Below are 14,063 nucleotides of genomic sequence, written 5' to 3'. Positions count from 1 at the left end.
TAACTGTTATTGAGTAAATTATTATTAGTATTTTCTTTAAAAATGATCAACGGACATTGTGAAACTACAAAAAAAAATGAAATGACCAGAAAACAATCAAATGCATCACATCATAGCCGGCCAATCAGATTAAATAATAATGCACAGTGCCAAAACCGCATTGAATGGAGGTTATTTTCACAGAGCATTTATTAAGTATTGTTTTATATATTATTATTATTATTATTTATTTATTTAATGATTATTTTTTATTTATTCAGTATTTATTATGAATGCATTTATTTTATTATATTTTTTTAAAATTTATGTAATTATCATTATTTATCAGTTATTTCAGCCTGAGAATTATTTTTATTTTGAATTTAATTCAGTGGTTTTTTTTCTTTCATTTTTTTAAATTTTTTTTTTAAATTGTACATTTTGACAAACCTTTTATTTTATACAGGTGCCTTTGTGGAAAATGAATTAAGTTCTAATTGTGCAAGATTTGGTATCTTCTATTTTAAGTTTATACATGAGATGTAAGAACTATTTAGTTGAGCTTCTTTTTACTTATACTTGAGTATTTTAAGTATGACTTACTTCTACTACTTGAGTAGATACATCAGTACATCTCTGCGTACCACAGCCCTGTGATGGTATCTTAAGTGGTTTCTCCACCTAAACCAAACCAAAATCCAACTTTTTTTATGATTACATTCCTGCCGTCAGATTTCTATGCAGTCAGTATTTACTGTTGAATTATCCTGACACAATAAATGCATTAGTGTGGATGGACGGACGACGTACCCAGTGCATTCTTCTGCTTGCACTGCTGAGTTGTCACGTGGGAACAGTTTATTACTATACTTCCTTTGTCTGAACCTGAGCTGTCAGTTTGATGATGTGTGCAGACGGAGCGGCTTCCTCTGCACACCTCTTTGACAACTCATTCTCTTATTAGTCATGTGCACTAAGCTTGTAAAAAGATGACACCATTTGTTTTTCCTACATTTAATCACCAAGATTTAAAAAATGACTGGAGCGTCTTCATGTTCAGGTTATTTATATTTTATTATGAGAGAAGTTAACTTTTGCTCATCAAAGTAGTAGTAATGTTTAATTATTAGGTTTACGCCCCAAAGTTCCAACATATTGTTTTCATTTAGTTTAGCTTAGATGTAATCTTACACTTTTCATTGATTTTTCAGCTCCTACTTCTCTTGATCGTTAAACTAATACCAGACTGTGTTCAAAATGTCATACTAGCATACTAGTCATACTAAGTCTGACTTTCAAATGAGTATGTACTGCGTTCCAAATAGATACAGTAGTAATGAAAGCTTGAGTATGCGAGAAATACCCAGATGTATACTATATGGGGATATTTTTGAAATAGGCAAGGTGGACACACTAGTCATACTTAACCGTCCCATGATGCATTGCGAGCGGAATGTAAAATGATCCTGGGACCAGCTTCAAAAGCAAATGTTCCCTTTTCAAAATAAAAGCATCTCTTCTTTTCTTTCATTAGTTTTTTAACGCTTTTGTAAACAGGGCTCTTGTTTTGAAGTTAACAATGGCATCAAACAAACACATGTTGATATTCTACTTGGTCACTTTCGCTCACAATGTCTTCAGAACTTTCAAAGGTGTCGAATCAACAGAAATATTTAGCCTCAGTGTAGCTTGGATATAATCTGACACATTTCAGTCCTGACTCCTGTTACAGCCACAAAAAGGTAGACAGTAACTAATGGGGGCTTGTCCGGGATAGTTTATCTATTCTGTAAAAACAGACACAACTGAATGACCACAACGAAGAGATTGTGCAAATAAGCCTTTTATTTTTAAGCAGAACAAAACAAAACCCCAGCCTATCAACTTCTCTAATTCTAGCAGAAACAAAAAGAGCTTAAAAAGGCTGACTATATAGTCTACAAAAAAGTACAGCGGGTGGCACCAACGTCTGTCCTGATGTTTCTACAGTAGACAGAAAGTTACAGTTGTGCTGCAAATGTAGGGTACCCAACATGCAAAAGACCCTTACATTCTTACCAGCAAACAACATAAGTGAGTAACAGAAGAGAGAGAGATGGACAATCTGGCAGTCCTTTATAAAGACCGCCTCTTAAGATGATTGGTCCAGCCATAGCAGAGGAGCCCAATCAGCAGCTCTGATGAGGTGGCTTCGTTAATCACTGAAAGACAGGAAGAGAAAACTCTTCAGCATTCAAAATCATGAAACTAAACCCAGTCGATGAACTTATTTTCCTCCACCAGGACCACGATGGTGAGTTCTCCGCCTACCAGCTGGTTGGTATGATGCGTGGCATAGCTGCAGGCATGAAGTACCTCTCTGACATGAGTTACGTCCACCGTGACCTGGCTGCTCGCAACATCCTGGTCAACAACACCCTGGAGTGTAAAGTGTCCGACTTTGGGCTGTCAAGAGTTCTAGAGGACGACCCTGAGGGAACGTATACCACCAGCGTGAGTAGATATCTGAGATATCTGGATGAGTTTAAAGGTTACCTGTAGTGTATGTAACCAAAATGTATTTAGTCAAAAATGTGTTTAATGTATTACCAATAAACAAACAAAAAACGCATCAAAAGGACTTTTTGGTACAATTTTATACCTTGGGGCATAATGAACTTTGGAGAGTGGCCATTTGTGACAGGATATGATACATTTTTGTTGATTGGCACAGCCTGTAAATAAATGGTGCATTGTGGGAGGTAGAGGAGTAACAGGTTTGTTTACTATGTGGGAAGTGTCGTTTTTCTGTTCACTCTCTGTACAAAGCAGCTGTGTGTAACCTGGTAAAAATACAACATCCAGGTAGTTTGTTAGGAGATTATTAAATATCACCTTTCTCAGCAATTACCTGACAGACAGAGCTGTTGTTACCAGCAGAAACGAGCCATGGCTGAGTAGTTACATCTGGATAATGCTGACTGATTTGGCTTAGAGATGCAAAATAAATGTTTCTGCTGAGTTTTTGTCTTGGTTATAAACTCCACCGTTGTTCAGAAACTGTAGAACAATGGAACAATGTTGCCTAGCAACACCTAAAAACGTGAATCAACAATAGTGCGTCATATCCTGACTAAAATGGCAGCTCTCTATAATTTATGCCCGAGGTATAAAATCATTCTAAAAAGTAATTTTATTTTTAATATATTAAACACATTTATTGTTATATACATATCCACTAAGGGTACCCTTTAAGTGGTAAGATTTGCTTCAGTTGCATAATTTCTGTGTTTTGTTGAACAGGGTGGAAAGATCCCCATTCGCTGGACCGCTCCAGAGGCCATCGCGTACAGGAAGTTCACCTCAGCCAGTGACGTGTGGAGCTTCGGCATCGTCATGTGGGAGGTGATGGCGTTTGGAGAAAGACCTTACTGGGACATGAGCAACCATGAGGTTACTAAAAGTCTTTTTTTAATAGCTTAATCTTGAGAAAGAGTCCCAACAGTATCACTAACAGCCTGATGTGGTGATTGCAGGTGATGAAAGCCATCAACGAGGCGTTCAGGCTCCCCGCCCCCATGGACTGCCCCTCGGCCGTTTACCAGCTCATGCTGCAGTGCTGGCTGCAGGATCGCTCCAAGCGGCCGCGCTTTGGTGACATCGTCAGCCTGTTGGACAAACTGCTGAGGAGCCCAGAGTCTCTGAAGGCCATCGCTGACTTTGACCCTCGGTAAGAATCATTAGCATATCACACAAAGAGCTCATGCCAGGGGTGGACTGGGCATTTTGTGTCCAGACCAGCCAACTACATTATTAGCGACACCATGAAGAAGCAGTTATTAAGTCAGTGATGCTCAACAAGTGACTCTTTATGTCTTAATTTTAATTATTATTCCCCTAGAAAACCTTAAAAGGGGGAAACTTTTAACCCATTTTTTTTTACCTATTTCCTTTTGTCAAACTTTAACTTCCTTTTGCATTTTTTCCTATCTTCATCCATTTTTGCAAGTTCTTTTTGACGCTTCTGTCAAATTTTTGTCCTTTCTTTAATTTTTTTGGCCACTTTTCATACCAATAAGCTACCAAAAAAATGCCATTTACCTTTTTTTCCGCCAACATTTGGCCTCTATTTGTTCCACATTTTTGCCCTTTTCCACTATTGTTTGCCACCCTTTGCTCATGCAAAAGCTCATGCTATTCTTATGCTATTCTCATGCTATTCTCATGCTATTCTCACGTACCGTTTCCTTCAGCAGATTGTTCTCTCCCTCTGTAGTATCCAATGCAAGCTTTGACGCTACACTTTGTTGGGATGTGATTTACTTTAGGACTATTTTCATGAATGATTCCTGGAAGAAACAAGACAAAGTATTTGGAACCAATTCTTACACGTGTCCTTTGTACTTGAGACTAAACTATTTTTACATTATTTACATCTCTGGCATACTGTTTCTCAGTTTGCTGTTGCAGATTTGGGACTTGACCTCTAACAGACTGAGTTTGTTTAGACTACTTGATTATATTTTTGCTATTTAGAAACAACACACAGAGCAGAAGGAAGGGCAGGGTGACTCTTGCATAAATTAAAACTGCACTATGCTCTGAAACACTCAAATCATGTTGGCTTTAGGGTTTATAAGAGGTTGGATTTTGTTTGGTTTTAAACAACTAAAAACATTGCCTAATAATAACCAAAATGTGTAAAAAGTCCAGTGAGTATAGACTTGAATAAGAGATGGCATCTTTGGCTTTACATATTAGAGACAGACTGGCACCTCACGTAATAAGCACATGCACTATGGCTTTTTCTGAATGTAATTGAATGTAACTGTGTGCACACATACATATGCATTTTTCCCCCTTTTTCTATGAGCGCATTGAAGCTAGAAACAACGAGAAAGGGCAAAGTGTTGTCTTGTTGGGTTATTAATCGGCTCCTGCTTCGACTCCTCCAACTGGTTTTAATCACCCACTGGTTTCCTGCGCTGTAATTACGGCTCTCAGTCATCTGCCTTTGTTGTGGCCAAGCCTGCTGATCATTATCGCTGGGATTTACTTTTCTCTGCCAGCGTTTCCATCCGCCTGCCCAGCACCAGCGGCTCAGACGGCCCTCCCTTCAGATGTGTGCCCGAGTGGCTGGAGTCCATCAAAATGAGCCAGTACGGCGAGAACTTCACCTGTGCAGGGATCGTCAGCATGGATCAGGTCATGCAGATGAAGAACGAGTGAGTGAGGTTCAACGTTCTCGTTTATATGATCAATGATATTTCATCATCAAACTGCAATCAATGATATTAAAGTTTACATTTTAACCAGAGGTGTTAAGAGTACTCAAACAGTACTCGTTACTTTAACCCCCTTAAGTTTATTGTTGGTAATAAATATTGCCATGGTCCCCCTTGCATGCATTTTTTCTATTTTATTTTGTACATTATTCTGCCATTTTGGTGTCATTTTTTGTTTTTAGGGGTCATTTAGTGTGTTTTTGTTGGTTCTTGGAATAATTTTTCATATTTTCTTGTCTTTGTTTTGTATATTTGTCGATTATTTTGAGTTTTTGAGTCATTTACTGTATTTTTTTCTGTCATTTTATGTGTTTTTTGGAGTCAAGTTGTTTGTATTGCAGGTAATACTGTGCATTTTTGAGTAATTTTGTTGTCATTTTGTATATTTATCATTTTGTGTTGTTTTGTAGTCCATGTGTGTTTTTAGAGTAATTTTGTGTTGTTTTGTGTAGTTTTGTTGTTTATTGTTGGTAATAGATCTTGCCACGGTTCCCTTGCGTACATAGACTTGATTTTGGTGTCTAATCGTAGGTTTTTGACATCAAGGAATTAATTGGTGACAAAAGATTTCATACAAATCAACTTTAACACCATCAAAATCTGGGGGCCATTTTGAATTGACTTAAGCGGAACACACCGTAAACGTGTGTTTGAAAATAACCCACAGCTATGGCGGCCATATTGGATTTCAGCCATTTATTCTAAATGCTCAAGGATGAGAGCTTCACACCCATCTGGGACTAATAATCTAAAGAGAAAAAAAACTGCAACCAATAAAACAAGGTTGAGCAAAAAAAAATCATGGTTTAGCTGTCGGACTAACATGATTTTTCTACAGTGCATTGGTGGCGGTTTCTTGTGGTATTTATTTGTCTTTCCTCTTTGCTTCCATTACCAGCACCCACTCACACTTTCACCCGAGCCTCTGAAACCACTGCTTATAATTTTAGTGAAAGAATCCCTTCGTGGCTTCTTTTTTTTGTCAACTAACAAAGAACGAAGAGCGGAAATTCTTGAAAAAACATTTTAAATTTGATTGACTTTAAACTTCTTGTGTTTCTAGATTTAAGATGTGAGTTCACTGCAAAGTAGTTCAATAAAATTAGAATTCCAGATTACAAAGAGAGAGATTTAATGAAATGAACACAGTTCATCTCCTATGTTTTCTTTAAGATGGCTCAGTGAAGCATAAAATATAATATAAAGTTCCTAAGGGGCTAAGAAAGCTACCCTCTCATGTCTGGCGTGGCACATTTGTCTACGTTTTGTCCTGATCTCAGGGAAAAGATGAGCCCCCCTTTGAAGTATTTATCATACAGTATGGTGTGATTTCATGGCCCCTATTTTCCCATCCTGGGGCATCTGGTAGCACTCTTGGAAAACCAGCAGTTATTTACAACCCCAGCCTCTGCTTGCCAGACAAATGATTCATGGTCAACGGGGAGAATCCTTGTTAAGTCATTAGAGCTGTAGTTAAGCCTGTGACTCTGGGCTGGTGCAGGTTTGCATCATGTGCTTATGAAGTGCGAAGCCTCCTTTAAAGTTGCAGTATGTAGAATCATGAGACTTGTATAGAAACAACCACGCCCCCCCCTTCCATGTTTCCAAACCTATTGTCCCTTACCGGTATCTTTGTGAACATGCACAACCGTGGAGCTCTGGGCGACTTTTTTCTCAATAGAGACTAGTGACTAGGGGTGTGCATTGTCATGAATCTGACGATACAATACAAATTACGATTTGCATGTCGCGATACGCTGTACAACACGATATCAATAAATACAAGTACAAAATGGAATTAAATACAAGTTATTTCCTTTTTTTTAAACTCCCGAGAACAAGTAAACGGTAACTAGCTGTGTACAAATATCAAAAACAAGTGGTATGTTTATCAAACTGATTATATCAAATCAACAAGTGACGGATATCAGTCCCTGCAAGATCTTCACTTGACATTTTTAAGATTTTGTAACCAATTTGTATGTAAGTTAGGGACATTTTGTGGAATAATTTGGAGAAAAGTCCAAGATTTGGGAAACCTTTAGATTCATTTTAACAATTTGAGAGAAAAATGTTGGCCATCTTGTGATAAAAGCATGGGGAAAGTATGATCCCTGCTAATACTGTGGAGTTTAATTGAATTTGGAGATATCTACAACTGTATTAGTAGGTCATTTACACAATGATTCATGGTTTCTTTGACTTTATTGCTTTCTTCTGCAGGCCGAATTTGATGCTCTCAAAGGTTGAATTTTGCACCCGGGCCATGAGTTTGACACGTGTGATTTAGTTTATTACTTATCCACGTTGGTCTTTCTTTTTCCACTTGCTTTGCAGTGTAACCGTTGTGCTTTACGCTACTATGGGAACGTCCGCCCCTGTACGTTAACTATCAATGGTACGTGAACGAGCTTGACTTCAGTCGAGCAGCCAATAGTATCACCCAAAACAGCTCATGGAGCATTCTGTTTGTAGAAAGATCTCTGATTGGCTGAAATCTAGCCTCATGCTCCTGGATTTCTAAAGGTCTTTTACAAAACCAAGAGAACAAGAAGATGTTCAGTGTCCACTCAGAACACTTTGAATTACAATATGCTCAAAGGCGATTCTGGATATTTGACCAAATGACGCCAAAAAAAACTTACATTCTGCAGCTTTAATTCTCAGAGATGAATGGAAACCTTGGAGCACGCCCCACTTACTGTAGCTGAACTGGTTACAACTAGATACTTTCTCATCGCAGTGACTCACTGATTATTCCAAGGCTTACGAGGCAGGAAGGTTTTGTGCTTGCGTGCATGTGTGAGAACTATCTGATGAAAAAGCCAAAGTGTAAATGATCTCTAATGCCGGTGTGTCTTTCATTCACAGGGATATTAAGAACATTGGGGTGAGGCTGCCGGGCCATTTGAAAAGAATCGCCTACAGCATCCTGGGCTTGAAGGACCAGACCAGCACTCTGAGCGTGTTCGCTGTGTGATCCTGGCCATGAAGGGAGTGGAAATCAGCCACAGCAGCAGCCACAGCAGCAGCAGGCGGTGCCAGTCCTCTGAACTCTAGAAGCTGAGCTGGAGCAAATACATTCAGGGAGGGGCTTTGGATTGACGGAACCACCAGAACCGTTTGTCCTTGTTCATCTTATCCACAGGGAATGGAGCAAATACACAGCAACAGAGAGTCTGTATATTTAATATATTTTTGTAAGCTACTACTCATTGTTTGTACAGATACCGTGTATTGCTTTGTGCTTTCGATTTGTATTCATTTGCCATTCCTGCATCAGAAACATCAGTTTTCAGAGCTTCAACCTTGTTGCGCTTCAACAATCGAGGAAAAGCGGAGACACCAGGATATGATGATGGGAGCGTTCAGACCAGCCTGGCTCAGTGCCCAGTCAGCACTGATGCCACTGAATACCCCTACCCTTATTTTTTGTGGCACTTTTGTTCATTTCCTGGTAGAAATGAGGACGTAGTAGTGCCAAAGAGGGCCAAAAATAAGCTTGAGGTGGCCCCGAAGAGACAGTGTTTTTTAATGGTTTTACTGGACTCCTGCTGGCTCTGTGCAGAAACTAAGCTATTATTCTTCTAAGTGATGTTTAAATGAAATAGAGAGGATGTGTGTGAGGTACTCTTCTGTACAGATTCATCATTGTTTCTTCTTTGGATTTTTTCTACAGACATTGAGAGCGAGAAACTAGTAATGTAGCACTTGAAAGGTGAATCACATGATGTGTGTTTGTTATTACAAAGAAAAACAATAAAAAAAAAAAAGAATTTCAAATAGGATGCTGCACTTGTGCGATGAAGAGAAAAGTGCAAACCTCTGTGTCGAAAACAAGCCATGAAAACATTTGGTGACGAGCCGTGTGGTTGAAAAGATTTCACAAACTGCGTTTTTGGTTTTGCATTTTCAGTCTGTCACATGGCTTTAGAGAAGCTTTAGTCATACGTTCATACTCGTGTTGGTTTAAGGAAACCAGTGCGGGGGTGGAGCTTTAGTGCCACTGTGCAGTGACACACAGCGCTCTGACGTGTTGACTGCAATTGGTCGTTACTGATGTAAACATTTTCTGTACTTGAATTTTACTGTATGTTCAAATGTATCTCCGTAGCACACAGGCCCATCTCTGGAAAAGCGACTTTTGTTTGTTTTTGTTGTTGTTTTTGCTTTTTTTTTGGTTTCAGCGCCTTTTGTATATTTGTGTCGTGATTTTTACCAATCGGACAATTTCTACTAAAATCCCACCACTTCTTATCAACACAACCTCACTTTTCTTTTCTCCTCCTCACAACCGTCATAAAAGAGCATAAAAAAAAAACACAATTCTCTGCAAATTTCTCTCCCTTTACTGTTGTTTTATACTATTTAATGGCCTATTTATTTTTTAACCTTTATTTATTTATCCTGATAAACACTGAGCTGGGTTTTCTAATCGAAGGTTTCTATCTCATTCTCAACAATAAATCTAATTTGTCTCGTTTCTCAAGTCTTCATATCTGAAACTGCTTTTTTTGCATTTTTGGAGCAATAAAGCCTTTAATGATTTCTGCCAAAGCCTGTTGTGTAATTGACTCACGTGTACTTTTTAATCATGTTACTACCACAGTGTTTACGCCTGTATAAAATGGTCACGTGAATGATTAATTGAATACACTAAAAAGGATGAAATGTGATCAATTATCAATCCATGATGCAGACGTTTGCCTCCGTTGTTCAGATTCTGCTCAGGTGTTTGGGTTCTACAGTCACGTGATCATTTAAAAAAATGTGTTTTCTCGCGCTTTGGAGATCAGAAGAATTTCACGTAATGCATCAGCTTTGGTTCTTATATCTGTAGATAAACTCTACACAAATGCAGGAATGTCTGTGAACCAGTAACAATATTTGTTCCTAAATCCCAATATTTTATGGTCAACTAAATACAATCTTTTGTATAGAGACTCAGAAAATTGTTGACCAATTTTTATTTGTGTCAGACACTTTGTTTACTTGTTGAATACATAAATAAACCCTTGTTAATGAAACATTGACCTGTTCTCTAGCGCCACCATCAGGTTAAACTTTTAAATTAGAATTAAATTATCTTGAACAGTTTTCATTAAACTTTCGCAAATTCATTGATGACATTAATGACCATATGAGTATGAACCCTATTGACATTTCATTTTTACTGCACCACCATCAGGTGAAACTTTCAGTTTTAGTGTTAGTTTATCTTGGAAATCTTTTATCCAAATCTTTTCTAATTTGGGGTGAATATTCATGACTCACAGAATGAATCATATTGATGTTGGTGACGCCCCTTTCCTCTCATAAATCTATTTATTTACTTTATCTCTTTTTGGGTTATTCACTATAACGTTTTTGACACGGTCTTCTCTACGTCACTCTCACTGTGAAAGAGCTGTTCCAAAACCTCTGACTGTAAATATTTTCCTTGAGAGACGGAGCTCCTGCAGATTGCAATACACAGACATGTTTTACACAGATAAAACAGCTTGGGGTCAAATTGACCCCCAGGAAACACCAATGCATGCATTATTTGTCACATTGAAAAATAACCATCATGGTAATTTTATGCTTAATCAATTGTACCCATCAAATTAGGAAAAGTTATGAAATATGAAGCAAAAAAATAAACATTGTTTTTTTAATGATAAACAATGAATGAGGTCAAATTGACCCCAAGGACAACAAAAGGGTTAGCTAAATTAAACTTTAAATGCCACGTCTTGTTTGGAATTTGTAGATTAGGCCTTAAGGAACCAATGTTTGAGACACAGTTAGGGGTTTAAGAGAGCTCGCTGTTCCCCAAATGAAAAAGTATGTGAAATTCTTGGGATGGTACTTATGCTACATATGATTAGACAAAAATGAGAAGGGGGTACACAGGACAAAAAAGACTGGGAACCACAGTTTTAGAACATCTAAAAGCAACTTAAAATAGTCACGGTATTTAAACATGAATTCTCTGTTCCAGTTACTTGAAATCTAAACCACGACCAGGATTTAAAGCTTTTCTTACAGTTCCTAAAACTATAGAGTGTGTAATTACATCTTAGATCAGACGTTGACTAAAAGCACTGCACTATGTGTGGGGTGAAGAAGATTGTGATAATTAAAGGTATATCTCTCTTCCCATGCTCTGATTGAGATCTGCTTCCAATTTCAGGCTTTTAAGACAATGAAGTAGTATCATCATCATCATCATCATCATCATCATCATTATTATTATGTTATTAGAGAGGATCTTAGTGATCTGTGTAACATGCTGCGGCTTTGACACTTTAAGCCTGTGCTGGTAATGTATAATCAGGTGTGTTTTTAAAGTAATCCAACAGGAATGTTCATCTGGCTGACCGTACGCTAACATCCCTCTGTGCAGCTGGATGGACTCATTCAAATAAATCAGATTGCTTAGTTTATTTTTCTTTAAACAAATCCCAGAAAAACAACCCACGATTTGACAGAAAACAACGACCACGATCCCTAAATGTAACCATGGTATTATTGAATGTTATGTTCATTTGCACTTTCTTTAAATCAGTGGTTCCCAAACTTTTCATGGTACAAATTTAACCTGGAACCATGTACCTCCTACTCATGCACACTTAAAAAAAAAACGTAGTATGTAATATCATATGTAATGTATTCCTACAGTGAAATTTGTCCATACATTTTACCTATCCTGTTTAGGGATAATATATAATAAAGAAAAAATTAATAATCTCAAAGCACGCAAGATCATTTCTTATTCTTAATTATCACTTGTTTGCTTTATTTAAATAATTACCCCAACTTGTCAATGTAAAATCTAAATCTAAATGTTAAATATTAAATTTTAAAATTAAATTTTAAATGTTAAATGTTCACATCAATGAGCTTTTATTTTTGGTCCTTCTGTGAATTTGCATATTAGCTAAATATTTAGTTTCACCCTTGACATTTAAATTTAACATTTGGACTTACAATAACGTTTCATGTTTACATTTAACACTTAGATTTAATATTTAGAGTTAGATTTAACATTTGATATTTAGACTTAACTCTTAGTGTAATAGATTTATATTTAACATTTAGATTTACCATTTAGCATCTAAATGTAACATTTAAATTTAGATTTAAATTTAAAATCTAAATTCAACATTTAAGATTTACATTGAACGTTTAGATTGAATATTTATATTTACATTTGACATTATATTTAAATGTAACATTTAGATTTGCATTGGACATTTATATTTAGATATAGTATTGAACAGATTTAGATTTAACATTTAGATTTAGATTTAATATTTAAAATTTAGATTTAGATTTAACATTTAGATTTACCATTTAACATCTACATTTTAACATTTACATTTATTATTTAACATTTACATTTATCATTTAGATTTACATTTAACATTTAGATTTACATTTAACATTTAGATTTACATTTAACATTTAGATTTAGGTTTAATAATTAACATTTAAATTTAGATTTTACATTTAGATTTACAGTACTATTTAGTATCTAGATTTAACATTTATATTTACATTTTAAAAGTAACATTTAAGATTTACATTTAGATTTAACATTGACGTTATATTTTTACGAGAAAAGTAAATATCACAAATATTGCTGTAAATCTGGTCAAAAGTAACATAAAAAATGCACATACGCTTTTTAAACGTGGTTTGTTGTGACATGTTGCTACTAATATGAATATTAACCCACTGTGATCTGCTAAAGGTCAAAGGTTACGAATCAGCCTGGGAATCCTCTGATGTCTAACCTTCATAGAAACGTGAACCAGTGTAAGTTTCATTTCACTAGAATCTTTAATGGCACATTTCCTCTGTTTCTCTTCAAGTTTTGAACTTCACACCTGCTCAGTGGAAAATGTAATCCAGCCACAGAACCCAGCAGGTCCAGACCTGCTCAGCACTCACTCATATGATCCACTCGGCCTTATCTCACTCTCTCTGACCTTGCTGTGGAAGGGAAGCCCCTGCTTCGTGCCCCTATTCCTAAATTCAGATTATCAGATGACAAAGTAAAAAAAGCCCTCTTTAGATAAGGCCCTCAGCGGAGAAAGGAATGTCAATATTTAGTTTTTGAATTAAAGTGTGGTTTAAGCATGGGAACTCTGACTTTGTACTTACCTCAGTAACCAGTCAGACGCCTGGAAACACTGGAGGCTTTTTGTGGCCATGACTGTATATGCTCAGAGTAGCATTTTCCACCTCTGATCCTCTGAGCCAAATGTGTCAAACTCATGGCCCGGGGGCCAAATCTGGCCCGTAGGAGCATCCAATTCAGCCCCTAGGAGTAAATTAAAATTACAGAGAAAACATGAATCGTTGTGTAAATGAAACTCAACACTCCTGGTGCTTAAATCGCATGATTGCAGCTCTTTTTAGTGTTATAACTCAAAATCCTTAAATTTTCCTCAAATTATGACATAATATTTCTCTTAATTAAACAGAAACTAATCACAAAATCTAGGAAATTTAAAGTGAAGATCCTGTCGGAACTGATATCTGTCACTCTTTGCTGGAATATTGTCGATGTCTTGCATATTTTGTATTTTATGTATACGTAGAAGTGGAAACTAGGGCATTAATAATGTTGAAATTACGTATTTTCCCACATAAAATTTGTGGTCCACTCGCAATCAAACTGCTCCGTATTTGGCCTCTGAACTAAAATGCGTTTTCCACCTCTGATCCTCTGAGCCACATGTGTCAAACCCATGGCCCGGGGGCACAATCCGGCCCTTTGGAGCATCCAATTTGGCCCGTAGGAGGAAATAAAAATTACAGCAAAAACAT

At 36.9% G+C, this 14,063-nt stretch overlaps 1 protein-coding gene across 1 annotated transcript in view; it reads left to right on the top strand.

The window, feature by feature from the left end:
- Positions 1-9,061, top strand: part of epha2b (eph receptor A2 b) — a 48,977-nt gene extending 39,916 nt beyond the window's left edge. The window contains exons 13-17 of the mRNA XM_028452434.1: positions 2,263-2,472; positions 3,262-3,411; positions 3,495-3,688; positions 5,028-5,183; positions 8,115-9,061. Coding sequence (XP_028308235.1) covers positions 2,263-2,472; positions 3,262-3,411; positions 3,495-3,688; positions 5,028-5,183; positions 8,115-8,223 — 819 coding nt within the window. The 3' untranslated portion in view covers positions 8,224-9,061. The remainder of the gene's footprint in view (positions 1-2,262; positions 2,473-3,261; positions 3,412-3,494; positions 3,689-5,027; positions 5,184-8,114) is intronic.
- The last annotated feature ends 5,002 nt before the right edge of the window (positions 9,062-14,063 follow it).

Source organism: Gouania willdenowi, chromosome 7 (assembly GCF_900634775.1).
Source record: "Gouania willdenowi chromosome 7, fGouWil2.1, whole genome shotgun sequence".
Classification (NCBI taxonomy): domain Eukaryota; kingdom Metazoa; phylum Chordata; class Actinopteri; order Blenniiformes; family Gobiesocidae; genus Gouania; species Gouania willdenowi.
Note: the sequence above shows the minus strand (reverse complement) of the source record. Positions and strands in the feature narration are given on the sequence as shown.